The following is a 20,871-nucleotide window of genomic DNA, read 5'->3' on the forward strand; positions in this document are numbered from 1 at the left end:
TTAGTTAAAATTACGTGAGACACACTGTATATACACATGAGGATATGTTTGTGCCTCTGCCTTTGGGTGGCGCCGGCTTCTCCTTTTCACGTATAAATAAATCTGATAAGTCATAGGTATAAAATCCCATAAAGTACACTGAAACTAAAAATACTCCGAAACACTCATTCAGCTCTTATATATAGCTCAACCTCGCTCAACGTCAAGTCATATGAATAAGCGAAACGCGCTCAGCGCCTTTTTTATTTCTTTGTTTCTAAGGTCTACAGCGAAATCTCGTTGATACGATCTTCGCGAGAACCGGAAAATACAGCGTATCATTCTAAAATCGTATTACCCAAGGCAAGCTCCAACAATCATGAAAATAGGCGTACTCGGTGACAAACTGGATAGCAAAAGTTCGTGTGCCGTCGAGAGAGACTGCTCCGCATAACACGTTATGCGGAGCAACATCACTCCAGGCCACGCAAACCGCAGTCAACGGACTTTTATTCAGTAACGTTGAAGTAGCTCGTCAGTTCACGCTGCGGTTTCTTCTCTTCAGTGTTCGTAAAAACTTATCCTTGAAATTAAAAAAATCGTATTATCCAATTTTCGGATGAAAACGCGATCGCAATAACCGCAGGAAAACACATTTGTCGCGTCGGACAGTCAGCGGTACAAGAAAAAAACGTATAATCCGAACAATGTATTATGCAGAATCGTATCATAGAGATTTTGTTGTATTTATTTACATGTTCAATATTTCCCAAATCGCCCGAAAAGACGCATCATCTACGACAACTGTCAGCGCAAAATACGGTGACGAAAACGTGGCAGTTATGCTAGTCGAGCTTTCTTCTTGCGAGAAGCATTGCTTGCCTTGCTGGCAATCTTAGTTGCGCTCCGCTGCGCATAGTGTACGTCTCAAGCCGTGCTATCAAGCCGTGTCACTTTGAAATCAGACACTCGTATCGGACGCAATCAAGATGGTCGAGCTAAACGATCTTCCCTGGAGTCACTTCGCGTTTTCCGCGCCGAGCTCTAGAAGCTCTTAAGGCCTACACCAGAGTTTGGAAGAACTCCAGAAGTGGTACGTTTGTTCGAGAGTCCGGGGCTTCGAATCTAACGACGCTGTTTATGCGGATAAAAACGGCCTCCACGAAACCAAGCTGTGTTTATAATAACTCGTCACGTCTAATCCTTCGCTGAAGCGGACATCGAAGGCACGGGATACTCGTACATTTCCATCAACGGTGAGAAGGACTCGCTACGTTTCGCAGTGAAGCTGTTAAAGGGAGTTCAGCAATCGTTTTTGTGTGCGGTGAAGGCCAGCTTGCTCGATATGAAATCTTAATCAAAGTGCACCCAGAGTCCAGATATTTTTGCTTTGCAGTGTGTAAGAATCAGCGATCATAAATTAAAGAATTAGCGAACCCATAGTGGCGAAGAACGTGAGTTTGGCCTAGGTGATGTTTACTGCACGTCATATTGACCGCTAATAAGAGATGAATACAGAGAATGAAGAACACAAAACGACGATGCGGACGGTAAGTTGTCGTTCGGCGTTTTTCTTTCCCTGGTCACGTTGGAGGTCAGCCAGGAGTTTGCGGTACTGCGGCGGTGAAGGTTGACGATGTGGTCCCGCAACGCAGCCCACGTGGAGGCCGCCAGCAATCAGACCCGTAGCACTGTAGGCGAAGGGCGCCAGGGCGCCCAGAACTCAATGAAACACCTTCGCTGTCTTTGATGTGTCGGGTGCGGCTCACGCTGCCATACACGTGGGAAAGATTCGTTTCAACTTTGCAAATCTGTGACTTGATTCGATTTATTTGGTGTTGTTGAAAATGTTGCCAAATTTCGTCACCGGCTCTTCCCCAACATTTGATTGTCTGATGGATATACACTTAAATGGCCATGAGAAGATTAGCAAATAACAACATACGCGAAAGGATGGACAGGTGGGCTAGTTGTTAACGCATTTTATTAAAAACTTCGCACGTGTAGTGTGTGTTTCTTTTTCTACGTCTTTCGTGTTTTAGCGCTCTAAGTTTTTATTAACAAAATACGCGCACACATATACAGACCAGACAATTTGCTCGGTGTGATGTTCGCATTTTGGCATAGCTTACGAACGCTGTAGTGCAAAAACGTAAACATTGCATCAGGTTACATCTTCCATAGGATGAAAATGAGTGCAATTTATATATATATATATATATATATATATATATATATATATATATATATATATATATATATATATATATATATATATATATATATATATATATATATATATATATATATATGCATGCTTTACGTATTTAAAAATTTTGTACCTTGTTAAGAGCATTGCGCATGCGTCGGCGGTCTGGTGATCCAGGGATGATCCGTTTTTTTTTTTCTTTTCGAATATATGACAGTTGCAAATCCAGCGCTGTGGTGTCTTCTTTCCATCGGGCTTGCGTCTCAATTTCTTTCGCTGGTTTTCTCGAGTGCCAGTATGGAGCAACTGGCTCAGCAAGCAGCATCTGTAGCTGATCTTTATGCCGTACTGTATTCGCTGTTGGATATGGAACAAAGTTGGCAGAATAAAATACTTGTTTTGTGAATCTCAAAACACGGTCTGGTGGTACGTGCTATACTCAAGTTCGTGCAAGAACTTGCTTTGTCAAACAAGGGGGAAATAATATTATAAGTGCAGTTGCTAGCATACCCACAACTGATGGGCTCTAGAGATCTTAACCTTCGAAAAAGTAAACAAAAAGACAAAAAATCGTTATTATGTTTAGCCAGAACACTGGAGTTAATCAAGAAATGAAGCGTCAACGGTAACGGCACACAAAGAAGTTGGCGCTTCATTTTTTGAAAGCTATGCACCGACTAGACCCACAACGTGTTCTACTGGAGTTAACATTGAAGTTGGAAGAAAACATGAAGGCAAATTATAAGAGCTATCAAACTAAGTAAAGTATCATTTAGATGATTTTTTTTACAAATGTACGGCTTACTAATACACCATTATAACCTGAATATTACGCGTTCTGAGATTAGATGTTATGTCGCATTGTCTTACGATGTCAGTGCAGTTAGTCTGATGGCTATGTAACAAACAGCCCAATTTTATTCTTTTCTTTTTTCTTTGCAGACTGAAGATGAATGCTGCCTTCATAACGATCTTCTTCGTTGTTGTGTTTGCCCTCGGGTGAGAGATAAATGCAATGTCTAAGCTGAAACTGTATTGACTTCCTCTTAATTCTTGACTTTTGCTTGACCAACACTGAAGCTCTAATAGAGAATTCCGTAAGTAATATAGATTGCCACAACATAAATATTGGAGCCACCATGTTGTACTGCTGCACGGATAGTATTAAGGCTTACGCGGTGATCATGTCATAAATAGTATTGAGACCTATTATGAATGTTTCGTGTTCCTCCTAAACAATACTTAGCAAATTTTCTTTAATGTCTATGCAGCCTATGTGTCTTCTTTTTTAGCGCCCGAATTCCCAACCTTTCTTTGTTTTACATACAATATTGGCTGAAAAACTATTATCGCATAAATCTAGCTAATTAGACCAAAATAATGGCCTGTGCCTGAGCTTTATGCATTTATAAGTATTTTGCTTATGGGTTATTTGAGTAACACGACGCAGTAGAATCAAGAAAACCCTGTTGGTATATGTCGCATTGTGCGTTTCCGTAGCACCGTGCAGTTCAGAACCTCTGTATTCTATCGCGCTTTCGGTACATTTAAGTTGCAGGCTTACCCAGCCACTCGTTCACAAGTTGGTCAGAGAAGGAAGAAAATTCACCGATGGTTACGGTGCTCCCTAATGCTGTATGCGTGTTTTCACTTCGCGATATACTGGATGGCGCGAACAATCGGCACCCTGCGGCACGTTGCAAACGGGGCGAACGAAGTGTGGCGCGACTGCCTCGCTAATCGGGAAATCGCGAGAGGAAGCGCGTGGGTGACCCGTGCGCGCTATTCACGGCAGCCGCCGCAGACAACCTCCACTCATGCAGCGCTTTGTTTACATATACACAATGTGCGCTACTCTAGCGCCGTCTCGTGGCCATCGTCGCTGCGGAGCCCCCCAGGCGCGGCAGTACGTTTTTCTTCTCACGATTTCGCCATACCCTCCTCCTCCGCTTTTCTCCTCGCGCTCTCTTCGCTCTCGCCACTTTTTGCACACACCCCCGCGGCGCCCCGTGTTCGCTCTCATCTTTCGCTGTGTTCCTTCGTTCGGTTAAGACTCGCTCACATTAGGCCGACCCGACACCGATTTCGGTGTACCGACTGTCGGTGACTGCGTTTTTTACCTTCGTGTCGGCGCCTGTTTCACACTGTACCGACGCCGAGCTCTCCGCCGACCATCGGCAGATTGTCGACGTCGGTACAGCGCGAAAGAGGCGCCGACACGAAGGAAAAAATGCTGTCGCGGACAGTCGGAAGACCGAAATCGGTGTCGGCTCGGGCTAATGTGAGCGAGCTTTTACGAGGTAGGCCGCCAACGCCCACGCTCGCCGCAGGAACAGGCACTTAAGAGCTTCGCTCTAAAGTAACAGTTGAAATCGAGCAGCTAAGTTGCACTCACGAAAGTCAGAGATGCTTCAGTAGTGGCCTGCGCTAAACTGGTTGACGGCTATGCTCATAATATGATATATACACATATACTGACAAACATAATATGTTGCCAGGTTAATAAGCTCATAAATTATTTCGTGCACCACTTTACACGGAAACATACGTAACTTGCTTGCCCTTCAGCGTGCATCCATTCTAAGAAAATTCCATTTTTTACAATTACACAGAAAATGCTCCGCCTGCACTACCTTACCTGCTCTATGGGCGCGCACTATCTTGTCCACTCTGACGAAAACATGTATGCGATGTAAGTGAAATAACTGCGTAATACGTCACGTGCTATTAGTCCTATAATAGTCATTTCGGAGACTATCAGTATAAACAAGTACAGTGAACTCTCAACAGAGTGAACTTCAAGGGCCCCAAGGAAATAGTTCATTAAACTGAAAGTTCCCTAAACTGAATATTCACTAGAATATGGAACTGTATAGGGAACAGCATACATCGAATCAAAAGTGCGAAATGCGATTCATAGAGTTATCTACAGTGCTCACGGAATGAGGGCTAACTAGTGCGCCTACTTTCGTTTCCGCCGGCTACACTTCGTGTCACATCGACGTAATTTTGGCGCGTGCACTTAGATCAGAGTCGGTTTCAACTTTGGCGACCAGATTCCTAACAACATCACATAATGTTCTCGAGTATTTTGCACGTATGCAGGTTTCTACTAAATGCTACCTGTCGCGCTTTATTCCGTGAACACTGTGTATCAGTATATACAAAGTGAAAATTTTAATTTGCGCTGGTGCTTCTAAAGCGACAGATGTGACAAAGCTGTCCAGAGAGTCTATGTTACTCTGCGCTTCCTCTGGCACAGCTTGTTGCTGAGACTACAAGTCTCGCAACTTTCCAACGCATCCTACAATCTCAGCTAGAGTCACAGGATTTGAATCTGCCTCTACCATTGCATCTTCCTCATCGCATTCTTCTTCTTTGGGACGAGCACTGGAAACAATTTCCAGATCTGATAGTTCAGCACAGATAACGAGCTCACTGTCACACTGCGCATAGTCTTCAAACGAGGTGTTGCTGTCAATGTCCAGCTGGTGACAGACTTTTGTCCACATCCCGTGGTAGACCACCTAGTCACGCTGTTCCTCTTGCTTGCTTTCACCGCAGAGACGAGAAAGGCCAGGTTTATGGCAGCAGCTTCTGATTGTAGCCGGTGTTACCGTCCGCCAGGAGCCTGTCACCATCTAGGCCGGCTGCCTGACATTGATGGGGACATTTTTGCCAATCCTTGTGTTGATTAAAGTCTGCTGAATAAGCCACCGTCAGAATACGACCTTCAAGTTTTGAATGATGCCCGAGCGGTTGAAGCACAGTGGTGCAGTTTGTCGGGAGGTACCCAACACGCACACTGCTTAAATGGACGTAGTCAAGGTGTGCAAAGAAATAGTCCACAATCAGAAGAATGCTTCTTTTTGTCTTCCTTGCTTGGTTCATGCTCAGGAGCCATTCACTGAAAATATTCCCGGCCATTAATGTTTCGTCGAACTCATAACGGAAGTTGACGCACAACGCACCAACTGCAGTCCTGCTGCTGTTATCCAAAACGGTGATGGCTGAACTAAACCAGTGAGAAAAAAAAAAAACAGACACCCTACGTGGCTCGTTTTCGTCTCCCGCACAGCCACTTTGCGTTGCCGGCGCTATAAGCACAAGCGATGCTGCGCCGCCACCGCTGGGGGGGGGGGGGGGGGGGGGGGGCTAATTGAGCGTGGGGGGGATGGGGTGGGGGAGGCATTGGCTACGCCAGCGCTGCAGAGCGCAAAACTTCGTTGAACTGATTATCAAGTTCGTTCAACTTAAATATTCGATATGCATAAATTCGTTCCACTGAAAGACTTTTTGCACAGAACGCAAAGAAAAACCGGCAGGGATTTTCTAAAAGTTCATTATTCTGAAATGTTCTTTAAACCGGCATTCGTAACACTGAGAGATTACCGTATAATTAACAAGAATACAGTATAAGCATATTGCATACGCATGTTGTAAAATTATACAGTGCAGTATACGAGTATACATTTGTTCAGTACAAAAATGTGACAGTATATACACAAACTGTTCGGCAAACTCGCAGCGCCTCCGCTACGCGTTCTCCCAATTGCCCTGAAGTGGCATGCAACCGGGACAGCTGTTCGCAGTTGCACTGCAGCTGTGGGACTCACAAGGACCTGTGCCGCTGCTGTGACCTGTGCAACAAGGTGAGATGTGGTGGGTGAGCGTCGAACAGATCTGACGCCTCCGATCACCACGCAAGTCGAGCCTTCCCGGCTTTTTGTTTTGAATCCCGCAATTCGCAGTGTCGCGATATGGCTGTCTTCGAACTTTGCCCCAGTACGAGTCCTAGGAAAGTAAATTACGCCTAGAGGACAGCGAATAAGGTACGTAATTCTGGCACGAGTGAAACATATAGGCGCACATGTGGGCTATGGGTTTTAGCATCGGACTCATCAGACCACCAGGATGATAATAAGAACAGTAATAATAATAAGTTTGTTCGCATCAAACACACATGACGCTGGAGACTAGCGAGAAAAGCTGCATACACAGCTCGACGAAGCCACAGGCTCCTACAGAATAGCGGCTGCACAGCTATGTGATGTCATATATGCTTAAATCGCAGTGAACTTACAGAAACTGCTCAACAACGCGAAAGTAGATATTGAATTTCGAGAATTTTAGTGAAATCAAGAAGAGAAAAGACGAAAAAAAGGAAGAGATAAAGGCAAACGGTTTACACCACGGCAACGAAAATAAAAATAACAAATCTAATGTCACATCTACAGACAGTTGCAGTGGTAAGCAACAAAGGTATTAAGAGGGTTTGGAAAAAAATCGTAATTCGTTGAACGGTAAGCTGTCCAAAGTAAACTTGTTTCTGTTTCATGTATTTAGCAGTCTGGGTAACTTGCATTGCAATGTTTGTTCGCCGTATGTTGTTTTGTATGTTCGCACTTTCCAATGTTCTTTATTTCTTGCGGGATACGCGGTAATGTTTCCTGGCAGAAAAGGACGTACCATTTTTTAGCTCTTGCTTGTAAGTTTTACAAATTCTATTATCTTAGATCACAGCGACTTGCAAAATATCGTATTTGGGAAACATTGAGAAGCGTGGCTGTAATTGGAAACATCATCTATAGCTCGTACAAACGTTTTTTTGTAATATGTTTAATTTTAGGAGGTCGACTTGTGTCGTTGCTCCCCATACCATATGGCAATAGTTTAGCCTAGATAGAAACAAGGTGCTTTACGTTTGATAATGCTGCGTGGTAGGACATTGCGGTTCGCGAAAATTAGTCCAACTAACTGCAACAGCTTAGCCTGCACATTGTTAATATGTGTATTCCATAGCACATTTTTATCAAAAATTATTCCTAATCTTGTAAAGCTTGGTACAATATCCATTGGAGAACTGCCTATTGATAGAAAACTATTCATTGTAACACCTTTCTTTTTAGTGCGAGCAAGTACTGCTTTGGTCTTCGAGACATTTATTCTTAAGTAGTTTTGGTTAGCCAATTCTTTTAATGCTATTAGCAACATGTTTGCTCCATTAATTAGTTCAATAGATGCTTCTTCGGTTGAAAAAATTATGGTATCATCCGTGTAAACAACAGGGGAAACACAAATTATCTTCGCTGCGTTGGACCAACGTTAAAGCTCTCCATCATGCACGTGATTTTATTTTAACAGTAATGGCTGTCTCTGGGAACCGGACGTGCTTTTCCGTATCTGGCCGGATGCGCGCCTGCGCGGTAATTTCCGTTTGTGTGTGGCGCGCGAGTCACGTTGTCCGCGTACAGCTCCACAAGGGGCTGCGAAGAGGTGCCACTCAACTCCCGAGGGGCCTCTCCGATTGGTTCGTCGCCGGGTAAAGAGGAGGATAGCGTTCCTCTTCGCGTCCGGTCTGCGCAGTTGTCATCGTTCTCCTCGCATCGGGTGTAAAGAGCGGCCATGTGTGTTGTCCGCAGATGCCAAAAAGGAAATGGAAAAAAAACACCGCGAGCGGTGACGTGGAAGCTTGCGTGTTTTGCTCACATTTAAAACAGAACCACATAACATTTTCAAGTAAAAAAAGGAAAATCTTCCATTGAACACCTACACAACATTGCATTTACTCGCATAAAAGCATTACGCACCACTCCATCATATTCTATTCATGAAAACGTCATTGAAGCCTCAATATTACGCAGTATTAGGCAAATCTTCAACGTTCCGCCCTTAAGGGTGTTTCGGTGCTCTGTCCACTCTTAAATGAACCATTGCTTGCGTCTACGAACGGTCTGTCTCTTCAGCTGTTCTCGTTCTCCGACACAGTGCCCGGAAGAGCCGTGTAACTCGTACTTCTTCGACCGGTGCTCCAGCGGCCACGAGTGCGTCTTGGACGACCCTTCGACTCCTTTTGAGCATGGTGGAACGGGACACTGCAAGCCTAGTAATGCCACTGTCTCGCACAGATCTTGAAGCGGGCGCATTTAACAGGTCAGAACTTAAGCTGAGCATACGGAGTTGACTGCTGGGTTACTTTCCAAAACCTTGTTGCAGCCGTACAAAGATAACCATATCCTTAGCCTGACTTGTTATGTGGCGTGGTTGATAGCAGGGCAGTCACGAATGTAATAGTTTTTGTTTTAAGTGAACGTGTCTGTGTGACTTTTCCTAGTCTCATTTTATCCTTCTTTGTGTGTACGTGTTCTTTTACTTAATCTTTGGCCACTCCCCAATAAACTTAGGTGGAAGTCAGAACCTATGCCGCCTGTTTCTACTGTCTTATTCTCACGCTGTTTACTGTGCTGTGAGGACTCCGTCTATATTTTTTAACACCTTGCTAAGGCTTTTTACTGTGGCGCTTTCAGGTTGAGCACCCGCTCCGGCTGCCTATAACACTCTGGCTTTCAAACCCACTGCCTTCCGGGCTTCCGCCAGCTCAAGCTTAAGCGTATGCCCCATATACACGTGCGCCAAAGCCGTTTCGTGGAGGAGCCTACAATTTCTAAGTTCCGTGGAGCAATGCGACAAGAGAGAGATAGACTCTTTATTAAAAAGCAGAGAATTTTGCCGGCGCGTATACAACCGCAGGCATGCTACTCTGTATAGGGATGGAGAATGGGATTAAGAGATTCCGGAGGAGAGTGGGAGAAAAAGAGAATGAAAATAAATATGCTATGCGCAAGTGGACCTGACACTAGTTTATGCAGGTGACATGGCGGGTAAATTTAGGCGTTTGTATATGAAATGTTCAATCTTTAAAGCTTTCCTATTAGACCAATTTGTGACAGATATTTTAACAATAAGTTCCAAAACCCGCCGCTGTTTTGAAGGGCCGGGAATTGGACCTAAGAGTGCCGACATAAGCAACAAATGGACATGATTTGCCACGATCCGTTAGCAGTGCGACAAGAAACAACGCTCTGGACTGGGTGCCTCGTGTGCAGCCACTATATGCACCATCTGTAGGTGACAAGGCACTTTGGTCGTCAGGGCGCTGTAGATTACAAATCCTTATATGCTTTTCAAAAAGTGACTCCGCTTTCAAGTAGACTTAGCTCAGCTCGCCTTACACGTATATCGTACAACGTAGCCTCAAGCTGGGATATCTACCTCGGTTTCCTTCAGTTCATAGCAAACATTTCCTTCACCATTTCTCTCCGCGTTCCTTATTTCTTCGCTGTTACTGGCGCGTTTCACAGTGAGCATTGTTGTTTGTGAACGTTATGGAACTGTGGCGCTGTTATTTAATGGAGCTGCGGGCTTATCTAAAACTGCCCAGTCTCCCAGTAGTTTATTTAACCAGCCTAATTATGCCCACTGCAGGACCAAGACCGTTTCCTAGCAATATCAACTCATCCCTGCCTTCGGCCTGCTCACTCCATGTCTGAAATTTTCCTATCCTTGTCGTTCCACGTAGATTACCGCCTAGTTAGGCTAGTGGTTAGCAGTGAGCGGTTGCAAAAAGTCTGGTTATAAACGCCGCTTCCAGTTACCCGCTCCGTCAAAGAAACCGTGATGTTGGAGCCGGAGTTAAGTGTAGCTCTCATACGAGGCGACCGCTGGTTTTATATGCAGTGCCACAGAAAGGCTAATTAAAATCTCGTTACTGCGAATTGTGGCCAATGATTTTTATTTAAGCCTTTCCCTGGATTCTTAGTCGTTTTAAATAAGCAAAGGGCTGTTTCTAGTGAGGCAACGGTAAACAGTGCTTTGGAAGAGTGTATAAAGCGCAAAAACTGCCGGTGATTGGCATGCTTCAGTGTTTAGATTTAGTGTTAAAGTTTGTAGATGGGTACATTTGCTGGGCTTACATCCCCTCGTGCTCAAACAGGACTCCTGCCGCATAATTCCGCCCACTCGAAAGTAGTAAAATGAGGCATCACAAACCTCTGCGTGGAGTCGTCACTCTGAAAGTCGTGTGTGCATGAGATGCAAGCTAGCTTTGACAACCAGTTGGGCAGTCTGATTGCAGCTGGGTTCTCTGAGTCGGTCTTGGTCCCTGTGGAAGAAACGCTTCTGAAGAAGATAAAAGCTGGTGCCAGCAGGAAAGAATCGGTGAGCAAGCAGTGGCCTGTAGTAGTTCCCTACATGCACAGGGTTTCGCACTGCCTGAAAAAAAAGTGGCCAACCGACACAACGTACTGGTAGTGCGTTCAACTCCCAAAAAGCTAGCCCAGATTAGCCGACGCATATCCTGCGAAGGCCAAAAGGTTGGCTGTCAGAAAAGGCATGCCCAACGTTTCAGAAAGTGTGCCACAAACGTTGTTTATGAAATTCCCCAGCCCTGCAGAACAACCTAAAATGGACAGACGGGGCGTCGCGTGAATGACCGACTTAGGGAACATGCAAAAGCTAAAGGAAATAATGATGGTGATTGGCTAGTAGGACTTTGCAGGGCTTGTACCAATTGTATTCCACGGTTGCGAGATGCGAGGATTTTGGCTAGAGGCGGGCACCAAACGGCACGTGAAACCTTGGAAGCTTTTTATATTAGAAAAGCTGGTCCGAACTGCTATATTTAGGTGCACGTTAAAGAACCCCAGGTGGTCGAAATTCCCGGAGTCCTCCACTACGGCGTGCCTCATAATCAGAAAGTGGTTTTGGCACGTAAAATCCCATAATATTTTTTGGTCCGAACTGCGTCAGTGACATTTCTCTAATTCTGTACGAGGCCGAGCAGAAATTTCTTTCACGCTTAGTCAGATAACATGTTTTTAACCCGAATCTAACTGATGCCTTGTACGCATGCGCATACACTAGGGGTCTGGGATGGCTATAATATATGTAGGATGCTCTTACACTCGTTAAACAGTTGAAGTAAGCGCTCGTGTTGTCTCCTCGCTTGTGTGTGTGGTTTTGGCGCGAAACTTCTTCATTACGTCGGATAACCAACTGGCCCAGCAGTTCACTCTTGTAAATTACAACTCAATTTATGTACCTCAGTGAACTCTGCCTGCAAGCAAAATCTTACAAACATTATGATTTTCAGATTCAAGATGAACATAGCCCTGGTAACCCTCTTATTCATCGCAGTGGCCATAACAAGGTGAGTGCTACGTTTAGCACATCAAACCAACCTGTCCAATGCGTTTGACAGGTCGAAAGGTAGTCTCAGGTGAAGTTCCTCTGTATGTTGTACTTCATCATCATCATCATCATCAGCCTGGTTATGCCCACTGCAGGGCGAAGGCCTCTCCCATACTTCTCCAACTACCCCGGTCATGTACTAATTGTGGCCATGTTGTCCCTGCAAACTTCTTAATCTCATCCGCCCACCTAACTTTCTGCCGCCCTCTACTACGCTTTCCTTCCCTTGGTACTTGTTGGTACTCTAACTTAGATAACATTGTTAAGTCCAGCGGCCAGTCACAGAGACAAAGATGCGCGCGAAATTATGGAGGCACAGGCTACCAACCGGAATTGGCAAAGCTGTGTAAGCATCCCGTCTATCAACCTGTTGGATAAAAAACAGCCTTTTTGTAAAGCTACGTTTGACTTATTCATCAAGTTTGGCGCTCCTGAGCGTAGGTGTATTTATTTATTTATTTATTTATTTATTTATTTATTTATTTATTTATCTGGGAATCAAAATTTTGAAGCTAAGGCATTGTGTTCTCAATACCTCCCTGCTCGTCCGCTCACGCTAAAGGTGTCATCCAAGTCCGTTGCTGCTGTTGAATGTCTATCAAGCGCAGCAAAGTAAAATGTCAATCGACGTTTTTATGCAAGTTCATTCTTTAGCCTTTTTTTAAATGTCAATCGACGTTTTTATGCAAGTTCATTCTTTAGCCTTTTACAGGAAAGCTGTTTATGTCTAGGTTGTGGCGGATCTCGACTTCGTGGACGTAGACCAACAAGTTTTCATACGTGGGCCAATCCCGAAGATAGCGCAATGCCCGGCCGACCCGCGGTGGAGGTGCAGAAGGCGTTAAGCACTCCCCATATGTGGCCCGATCTCGAAGATAGTGCAATGCCCGGCCGACCCGCGGTGGAGGAGAAGCAGGCGTTAAGCACTCCCCTTACGTAGGCCGATCCCGAAGATAGCGCAATACCAGGTTCCGTCCCGCGGCGGAGGTGCAGTTCGCCATTAAGGGGCCCCCTTACACAGCTTCGCTGGTCATCCTTCTTCACAGAGTGAGAGAGCACTAATTTTTTGTTTCTCATCCCATCTCTATACTGCAACTCAATCAATTATCGACGCCCTCCTCTGAATAGTCGTAGGACTTGGGGCCGATTTCATGCACATCTTGCAACAAAGAACAACCACCTAAACGATTGCAGATATTCGCCATCGTTGCATCTTCTTTTGTGTTCCTGAAAAAGAAAACAACACTCGCAGCACTTCGGCAACATCTACTCCGAACTGCGCGGCGACCGAGTGCGATCCGGATACTTGTCAAAAGTGGCAGTGCTCCTGTGGAATCTACAAGGACCTGTGCGATTGCTGTGACATCTGCTACAAGGTACGGCAACAAGAATAGGGACAATCGGTGAAGGTGCTTTAAGAATACGCTCGCAAATGCCCTGCGTACGGTAAGGTATCTTCAGAGTGCAGAAGAGTGGGGCCGACTCGCTATACACGTGCACATAACGCAGTCTGTTTTTTTTTATTCTTATATATATCAAGGCGCATTACGTGCGCTAACTTTAGCTAAGCTTTTGTTAAACATCCTAAACGCGGAAAGTGCGAACGGAGCAACGAAGAATACACCAAGGGGCGCGAGGGCACAGAGGTACTGAATTTGCTTAAAAGATACTGACAGGCTCGTTGGTGAGCCATGATATTGAAGCAGAGCCCTTACACCTGACACGTACATGTACACATAGAAAGGACATACACATCAACCACTTGCAGTTGCAGTGCGGCGCCTGTGTATGTCCTTTCTACGAGTACGTGTACGTGTCAAGTGTAAGTGCGCTGCTTCTATATCGAGGCACTGAAGAAAGCAGAAAAATGGTGGATGTGGGATAGTCACATGTGCAGAAATTTCGGAGGGAACTTTATTGTCACCGAGGTGGTGAAGATGATGGTTGTGTCGATGCAGGTGGGCTTATCCTTGAGACTCGTGGCTGGCAATTATTCATCGTAAATCAGGGCGCCTCTGGCTTCGAATGAGAGATGTTTCGCCGAGTCTCCGTTAAATTAGTGTCACGGAGATGAGCTGGGTTGTAGGCGCACGACTCCTCTCGAGATTAATTTAGGCTGTTCATGAAACGTACACCAGCTGTTCGAATCTCAGAGCGTTATCCAGGGTATATATTCTCGGACGATCACTTACGGTGCTGTTATCGCCTTTGCGTGACGTAATTCTCAACCAGCCAATCAGCGTCTGCCTGATGGCGGAAGCGATAGTATCGCCGAAAGTGATCGTCCCAGATTACGTCCCCATTGAGCCGTAGCTCCTGATTGTTTGTTTTATTATGTGTGTACTAATTTCTTGTGTTATTTGTGTTTTTGTGTTTTGATATTATGTTTACATTTTATGTCCCTAATTAGCAATGGTTTCTCTTATTTAACGAAGGAGGAAAGCTTGTTCATAACAGAGACCTGCTACACGGCGCCTAGGAAGAGGCAGATACTGTCTTAGTGGCGACAAAGCGTATATTGGCCTTCCCGTGAAACTAGGCTGTGGCCGAGGAACATATGCTCCTACGGCAAAGTGGATAGGTAACGGTAGGAGAACTGAGACGAGTGATCAACGAAAAGCGCAGATTAGATAATACTGAACAAAGTTAGGTTTCCATCTACACACTATTTCCGTACTCTGAAGTGTTCGCTAACCATGTTGACGTTAAAGGATACCTATAAACAGGCCTGCACTCCGCGAAATCCAGGATTGAGAGCACAGATAAGATGCGGGCATATTACTTACATCCACTGCCACAGAGGCATAGAGTACGAGCAAGACCTCCGAGCCACGTCTATTTTATCGCACAGCAGTCTAAGCGTACCGTAGAACTCGCAATAATGACGAATGTACAGAACGCCAGAAATAGCAAGGATATGTGTATATATTAGTCATATCATGAGAAGCCAACAAACACTGACACCAAGGACAACATAGGGGAAATTACTTGTGCTTAAAGGGGTGGAGACATCAAAATTTTCGTTCATGCGTTTCTTTATTCAAACGTTGCGTCATGCTTCAGGGAGCACGATACACACAGCGGGATTCATATATATCCGATAAATAATTTAATAATAGCATTATTATACCGAGCGATTTCGGTTTCGGTTTCTGGGCTCCGGGGGATGCTATGACGTCACAGAGGAGGAAACGCAACATGGCTTGGTCACGTGGGCCACAAGAAATAGTGACGTAAAACGATGCTGCATCGTCTGCTCGCGCGTACGCTTGCTCTCCCAGCAGAGGTAAACATCTGGCGATTCGAAGTGCATGTCGCGATTATTATAATTATTGCGAAGAGCGACAACAACGGTAAGAATATATTGCGGCTTGTGAGAGTCGGTGATTCATTCCGAAGCGCCGTAAGCTTTAGCTTTGAAGTGAACCGGAAAAAGCCTAGCGACGATATCGGCGGCGCCGAACGATCAGAGGCGGTGAGGCTGCCGTCGGTGCGAGAGTGACCACTCCTCGGTCGCTGATTGGCCGCTTCGCCGTACGGCTGCCGCACAAATGGGTCCCGGGCCCGTCCTCTCTACGGCAAGGAAATCTCGCCGTTCGCGAGCAAAACCGCCGTCGCACGGGGGCCCGCGAACGGCAAACGGCGTGCGGCGAGTCTCCGTGCCGGTAACGTGGACGGGCCCTCACATTGAGAAAGGCCGAGCGAACGAGAGACCGCTCCGAGCGGCCGAACTATGCGACTATGAGAGGAGAGAAGCGGACAACACGAACGCCGCATATCTGGTCCCTTTCGGTTCGGCCGGCTAGTGTTACACGCAGTTTGCCGTTCGCGGGCCGCCGTGCGGCGTTCGTGTTGTCCACTTCTCTCCTCTTGTGTCCGTGTCTGCACGCCTTACCCCTTCTTTGCATTAAGAAAGGATTTCTATATGCCTGTAGCTCGGTCATAGTGGAGGCTGTGCTCGGTCGCTCGGCTCAACAGGCTTCGTAATCGGCATTTCATCGCTACTCATCATACGTCACGTTTTTGTGCTAGTGTGCTATGACGTCAATATTTTCGTTCCTCCTCTGTGACGTCATAACTGCCGCGGTAGCGATGGGTCTCGACCACGAGAAGGAGTTTTTAATGACTTTTTGGAGCTGAATTAAAATTATTTTGAAATGTTTGCAGCGTCCAATACCTCATTCTGGGTGTCCTTGCATACGGAAGCAGCCTACAACATGCTCTTTATAGCCTCAAAATTTGGTGTCCCAACCCCTTTAATAAATGAAATAAAGAAACGATACATTCATGGAAATTAAAGTGGATGAAAAAACATCGTTTAACCCTCTCTATTCTCTCTCTCTCTCTCTCTCTCTCTCTCTATATATATATATATATATATATATATATATATATATATATATATATATATATATATATATATATATATATTGCATTTGACGGTATTCTGCACCGGAGCACGTTGCCCTTTGCTCCTCGATAACGCAGAACCTATATCGACTGAGCTCCTGAAGAACACTTTGCAAGCTGGTGAACGCGGTTTAAATAACGAATCCGGGACCTCAAGGAGGCGCCGCGTAATGCTAACGCATTTTTCTCGCATTTATCCCTACATCGGTACTGAACTTTTCCGTAACATTTTCTCTGTCTACCGGTGTGCTTCACGATCTGCTCAATATGAACAAGTTAAACAACTAGACTTATACTTTTTTCCACTCTGTACACGTATTATGTACGGAAACCAACTCGCCCAACTTGCTGTGCTACTAGTCAAGGTTGGTGCACCAAAAGAAGCAGACCGGCTTTGCTCGCACTTTATGGCCGGTGGTACGGGGGCCATGTCATGCTATTCCGATAATCGGCGACACCAGCTGAGTCGATGCCACCGCTAAGGCGCACTCGAGATGTAGAGGTGCTGGTAACTAGGATGTCAGCTGCTTTTTTCTACTGCGGTAGATGCAGGTTAAGATATCCCAGTGCACCAAGCTAATCTGCACAGAGGCATTAACCAGCAAAAAGAAAACAAACAACCTGGTTTGTCAAGCGACACAGCTTAGCATTCCTTTCATTTTTCATTTCATTTATTTGTTGTTTGAGACATACAGCTGTCTCAGGGGCTGCAGCAAAAGGCAATATTCTTGCCTGACAAAGGCTGCAGCACCCAAAGCATGTTGACACTCCGAAGCAAACAACAGCACAAGTGTTACAATTTTCGAAATATGATAACATATAAAAAACGATAACATATAAAAAGCGAGATTTCTTGAACCTTAAGCTTGATTTCGTGGTTTGTAATTGTTCCAGAATTGTGGAATTATTGTTTAGTAAGGTTGATATTTGAAAGTGTAATGCCTGTTTCCCGTAGTTCGTGCGAGTAAGCGGTATAGAGATTGGGTCATGTCTGAGATTATACGGAGTTTCTTTGGTGGCGAAGGTCTGATTAAACTGTATGTGATCAGCCTGACGGAGACGGAACGCCTCGAGCGATAGCTTATGCAAAAATAGGTGGTCTATATGGAGTATGCCAAGCTTATCAAAAAACGGTTTAGTGTGTGCAAGAACAGGTAGGTTACAAACAGCCTTTACGGCTCTTTTTTGCAGCCTATATAGTGACATAAGGTTAGTTTTGGTAGTAGTTCCCCAGACCAGAAGAGAATAGTGTAGACGAGAGTGTATTAGTGTGTAATATTAGTGCGTCATCCTGAAAGAAACATGCGTTTTCTATATCTAATCTTTTTCTGGCAATATTACACTGCACCGAGTTATTGCACATGCCAATTTTAGCGGTTAATAATGCCTATGCTATCTACCATCCGACTACGAACTTTTGCCTTACTTCAGTGAACCTTCTTATGCCAAATCTTTCTGTTGGTAGATGGTGGTACCTGGCCGTTCCTAGATGTTGTAGCGATTTGTCTTTTAGAGCAAAGCTCTTAGGCGCCCTTTCCTGCGGCGGGCGTAGGCGTCGGTGTAACCGAGCGAGTGAGCACAGCGAAGGGTGAAATAGCGAACGCGGAACGCAGCGGGCAATGAAAGACGCGAGATCGAAAGCGCAAGAGGAGGGCGCGACGGAACCGCGAGGCGGAAAGCGGGGGAGGAGGTTATGGTTAAAGCGAGAGAAGAAAAGTGAAGCGTGGCGATGACGTCTGCGAGATGGCGTCACAGTAGCGCACGTCGTCTGAGGTCTGTGTGGGGTGGCTGCTGTGAATCGCGCCCACGCGTCACCCACGGGCTACCTCTCGCCGTCTCCAAGTTAGCGAGGCAGTCGCGCCACAATCGTTCCGTTTGCAAATTTTCGCAAGAGAAAGATTGTCTGCGCCAGCCAATGTATCGCGAAATGAACACGCGTATAGAGCAGAGCTCAAATTTCGCATTGGGAAGTATTGTAATCGGCGGCGATTTTTCTATAAATTCCAGTAACGAATGTCACTCTGGCCTATCAAATAGATGCGTCATTCTCAGGACCTTACAACCTCCTTAGAGGGACTAGCGGCTCCTAGCCGCGTGAAACAGAGCAATATGACGATGCCCTTAGATGTCCGGGGCAACACGCACGTTGCATTGAAGGACGCAGCGTGTCTTTGTTCCTCTCTGAAAAGACTGGGTAGTCTGTGGAACTCATTTCGCGACTTGCATAGGGATTCGCAATCGTCTTCCTTGAACGAAAAATGTCGAGTAAGCGCGAGTGATAAGCTCGCGTTCATTACGTTCCTGTCGTTCGCACACACCGCCCGTCGCCACTACCGACTGAATGATTTAGTGAAGTCTTCAAAACGACGCACGGAGCGACCTGTCGGTTAAGCCAGTCTGTTGGAAAGGTGACTGAACTTCGCCATTTAGAGGAAGTAAAAGAAGTAACAAGGCGTGTCTTAACCTTATATCCCAAATAAATACTTAAAGTGTACCCTGAGCACTGCCATGACGCGGAACGTTACAAATGTTCACTCAGCTTACCCGCCGTGGTTCCTCAGTGGCTATGGTATTGGGCTACTGAGCACGAGTTCGCGGGATTGAACCCTGGCCACGGCGGCTGCATTTCGACGGGGGCGAAATGCGAAAACACCTGTGTACTTAGATTTAGGTGCACGTTAAAGAACCCCAGGTGGTCAAAATTTCCGGAGTCCTCCGCTACGGCGTGCCTCATAATCAGAAAGTGGGTTTGGCACGTAAAACCGCATAATTAATTATTCATCACTCAGCTTCCCTAAGAGATTAAAGCTTTCAACTGTAAAAAGTGGCACCGCAACAACGTTGTTACTAACTAAGCCTAAGCTTCCGCACAATAGCGTAGTTAAACTTCGAAGAGCATACTCTTGAAACGTTGAAATTTCTCATGCGCAGTGTCCCGGCGAAGAGTGCAACGTGTGGATCCTCAACCTTTGCACCAAGAACCACGAATGTGTCCTGCAAGACCCTGCCAAGGGGTTCGAAATCGGCGGAGTGGGACACTGCAAACCTACCAACGCCACTGATGCCTCAGAAACTTCCTAATGGTGTGAATTTTGCCTTGAGATATTTCGTAAATACAGAAATAAAGATATTTTCAACAGGAAGCCTATGTGTTGCAACAGGACGACATGGCACCGTTGGTTTCGTAGTTATATATAGACCGCACAGACGGGACGTAACAAAATGCGGTGGCCTTACCACCGCTTTCCATGCATACAAAGCACATTTTCAAACACTCCCCTAGCCTCAGTTGTTTCACTGAAGACAATGTTAATTCAAAGCGATATTAAGACTAGGAGGCAAACTTTCGAATCTCTGCCGGATGTTCTTGTTGGAAACGATGAACAGTGAGAAAGAAGCGGTGTTGAAATACTAGGAGAGGAAGAGTGGGCAAAACATGGATGTTAGTCAGTGTATAGACTAAACATCGTTAGCGTAGGCTGGCGATGCTGTGATAGGGTAAGGGGAGAAAAGGCGAGTGAAAAAGACACGACCTAAAATAAAAAAACAGGAAAATACCTGCACATGAACGAGTTGTAGCGCACGACAATTATGTTCTCTAGATATTTGGTGCGCCTCTAATCTGCACATTGCGTCTCGTTACGTTTGTTTTTACGTATTTCTAGCTTGTATAATGACCCTATAGTATTAAACCGATCTTTCTTGGACTTCCTCAGAGTGAAGTTTGGTACAACCGTTTCATGTCACCACCTCTAAATTATTGCTATTTTACTCAAATAGCGTTGCACTCTTAAGACCTGTTCGCGCTTCCTAGTGTTTCAAGGAGGCCGATGAAACACTTGAGCAGCACATTAGCTGTCGTCATAAGCAAGACGCTTTAATATTTACGATAAAAACAGTAAGACCTCACTTCCACGGTGATAGAAATAGATTTATGCTAGTTACCGCCACCAGTTCTTATGCTTTTCAGGTGACATATTCGGAAGTACACGTCTTGTTTCTTGCCTTTCGGCCTTACCGTTGCATTTGGTCAAACTTGATCACTACGAGAGTGCTCAGAATACAAATAAAATGCCCGTCATGGGTGGCTTCCAAATCAGACTGCAAGCGAGCGCTCTTTCGGAGTAATGGAAGCCAATCTCGAAAGCCATGCTTTTGAGCTCTGCAAGCGCCGGAAGCAATTGCAGTTGCCGCATACACGTCATGATCGCCTTCGTATACGACACTGCTTGTATGCTGGAACA

At 45.5% G+C, this 20,871-nt stretch overlaps 2 protein-coding genes across 4 annotated transcripts in view; one reads left to right on the top strand and one right to left on the bottom strand.

Annotated features, from left to right (window-relative positions):
• LOC126525596 (lysosomal alpha-mannosidase-like) overlaps window positions 1-20,871 on the bottom strand; it is a 141,403-nt gene that overhangs the window by 26,008 nt on the left and 94,524 nt on the right. The gene's annotated exons all lie outside the window — the stretch shown is intronic.
• Window positions 1,052-19,770, top strand: LOC126525603 (uncharacterized). 3 transcript variants are annotated; one of them, XM_055067752.1, is made up of 7 exons: window positions 1,052-1,235; window positions 3,131-3,187; window positions 6,717-6,840; window positions 8,957-9,121; window positions 12,120-12,176; window positions 13,470-13,593; window positions 19,559-19,770. In XM_055067752.1, exons 4-7 carry the CDS (start codon window positions 9,048-9,050, stop codon window positions 19,706-19,708), a joined length of 405 nt encoding a protein of 134 aa, XP_054923727.1. In that variant the 5' UTR covers window positions 1,052-1,235; window positions 3,131-3,187; window positions 6,717-6,840; window positions 8,957-9,047; the 3' UTR covers window positions 19,709-19,770. The 3 variants fall into 3 exon arrangements, with proteins under 3 accessions (XP_054923727.1, XP_054923729.1, XP_054923728.1); XM_055067754.1 differs by lacking the exons at window positions 1,052-1,235; window positions 3,131-3,187; window positions 6,717-6,840 and adding an exon at window positions 6,874-7,020; XM_055067753.2 differs by lacking the exons at window positions 1,052-1,235; window positions 3,131-3,187; window positions 6,717-6,840 and having other exon boundaries at window positions 8,342-9,121.

Source organism: Dermacentor andersoni, chromosome 8, assembly GCF_023375885.2.
Source record: "Dermacentor andersoni chromosome 8, qqDerAnde1_hic_scaffold, whole genome shotgun sequence".
Taxonomy (NCBI): Eukaryota; Metazoa; Arthropoda; class Arachnida; order Ixodida; family Ixodidae; genus Dermacentor; species Dermacentor andersoni.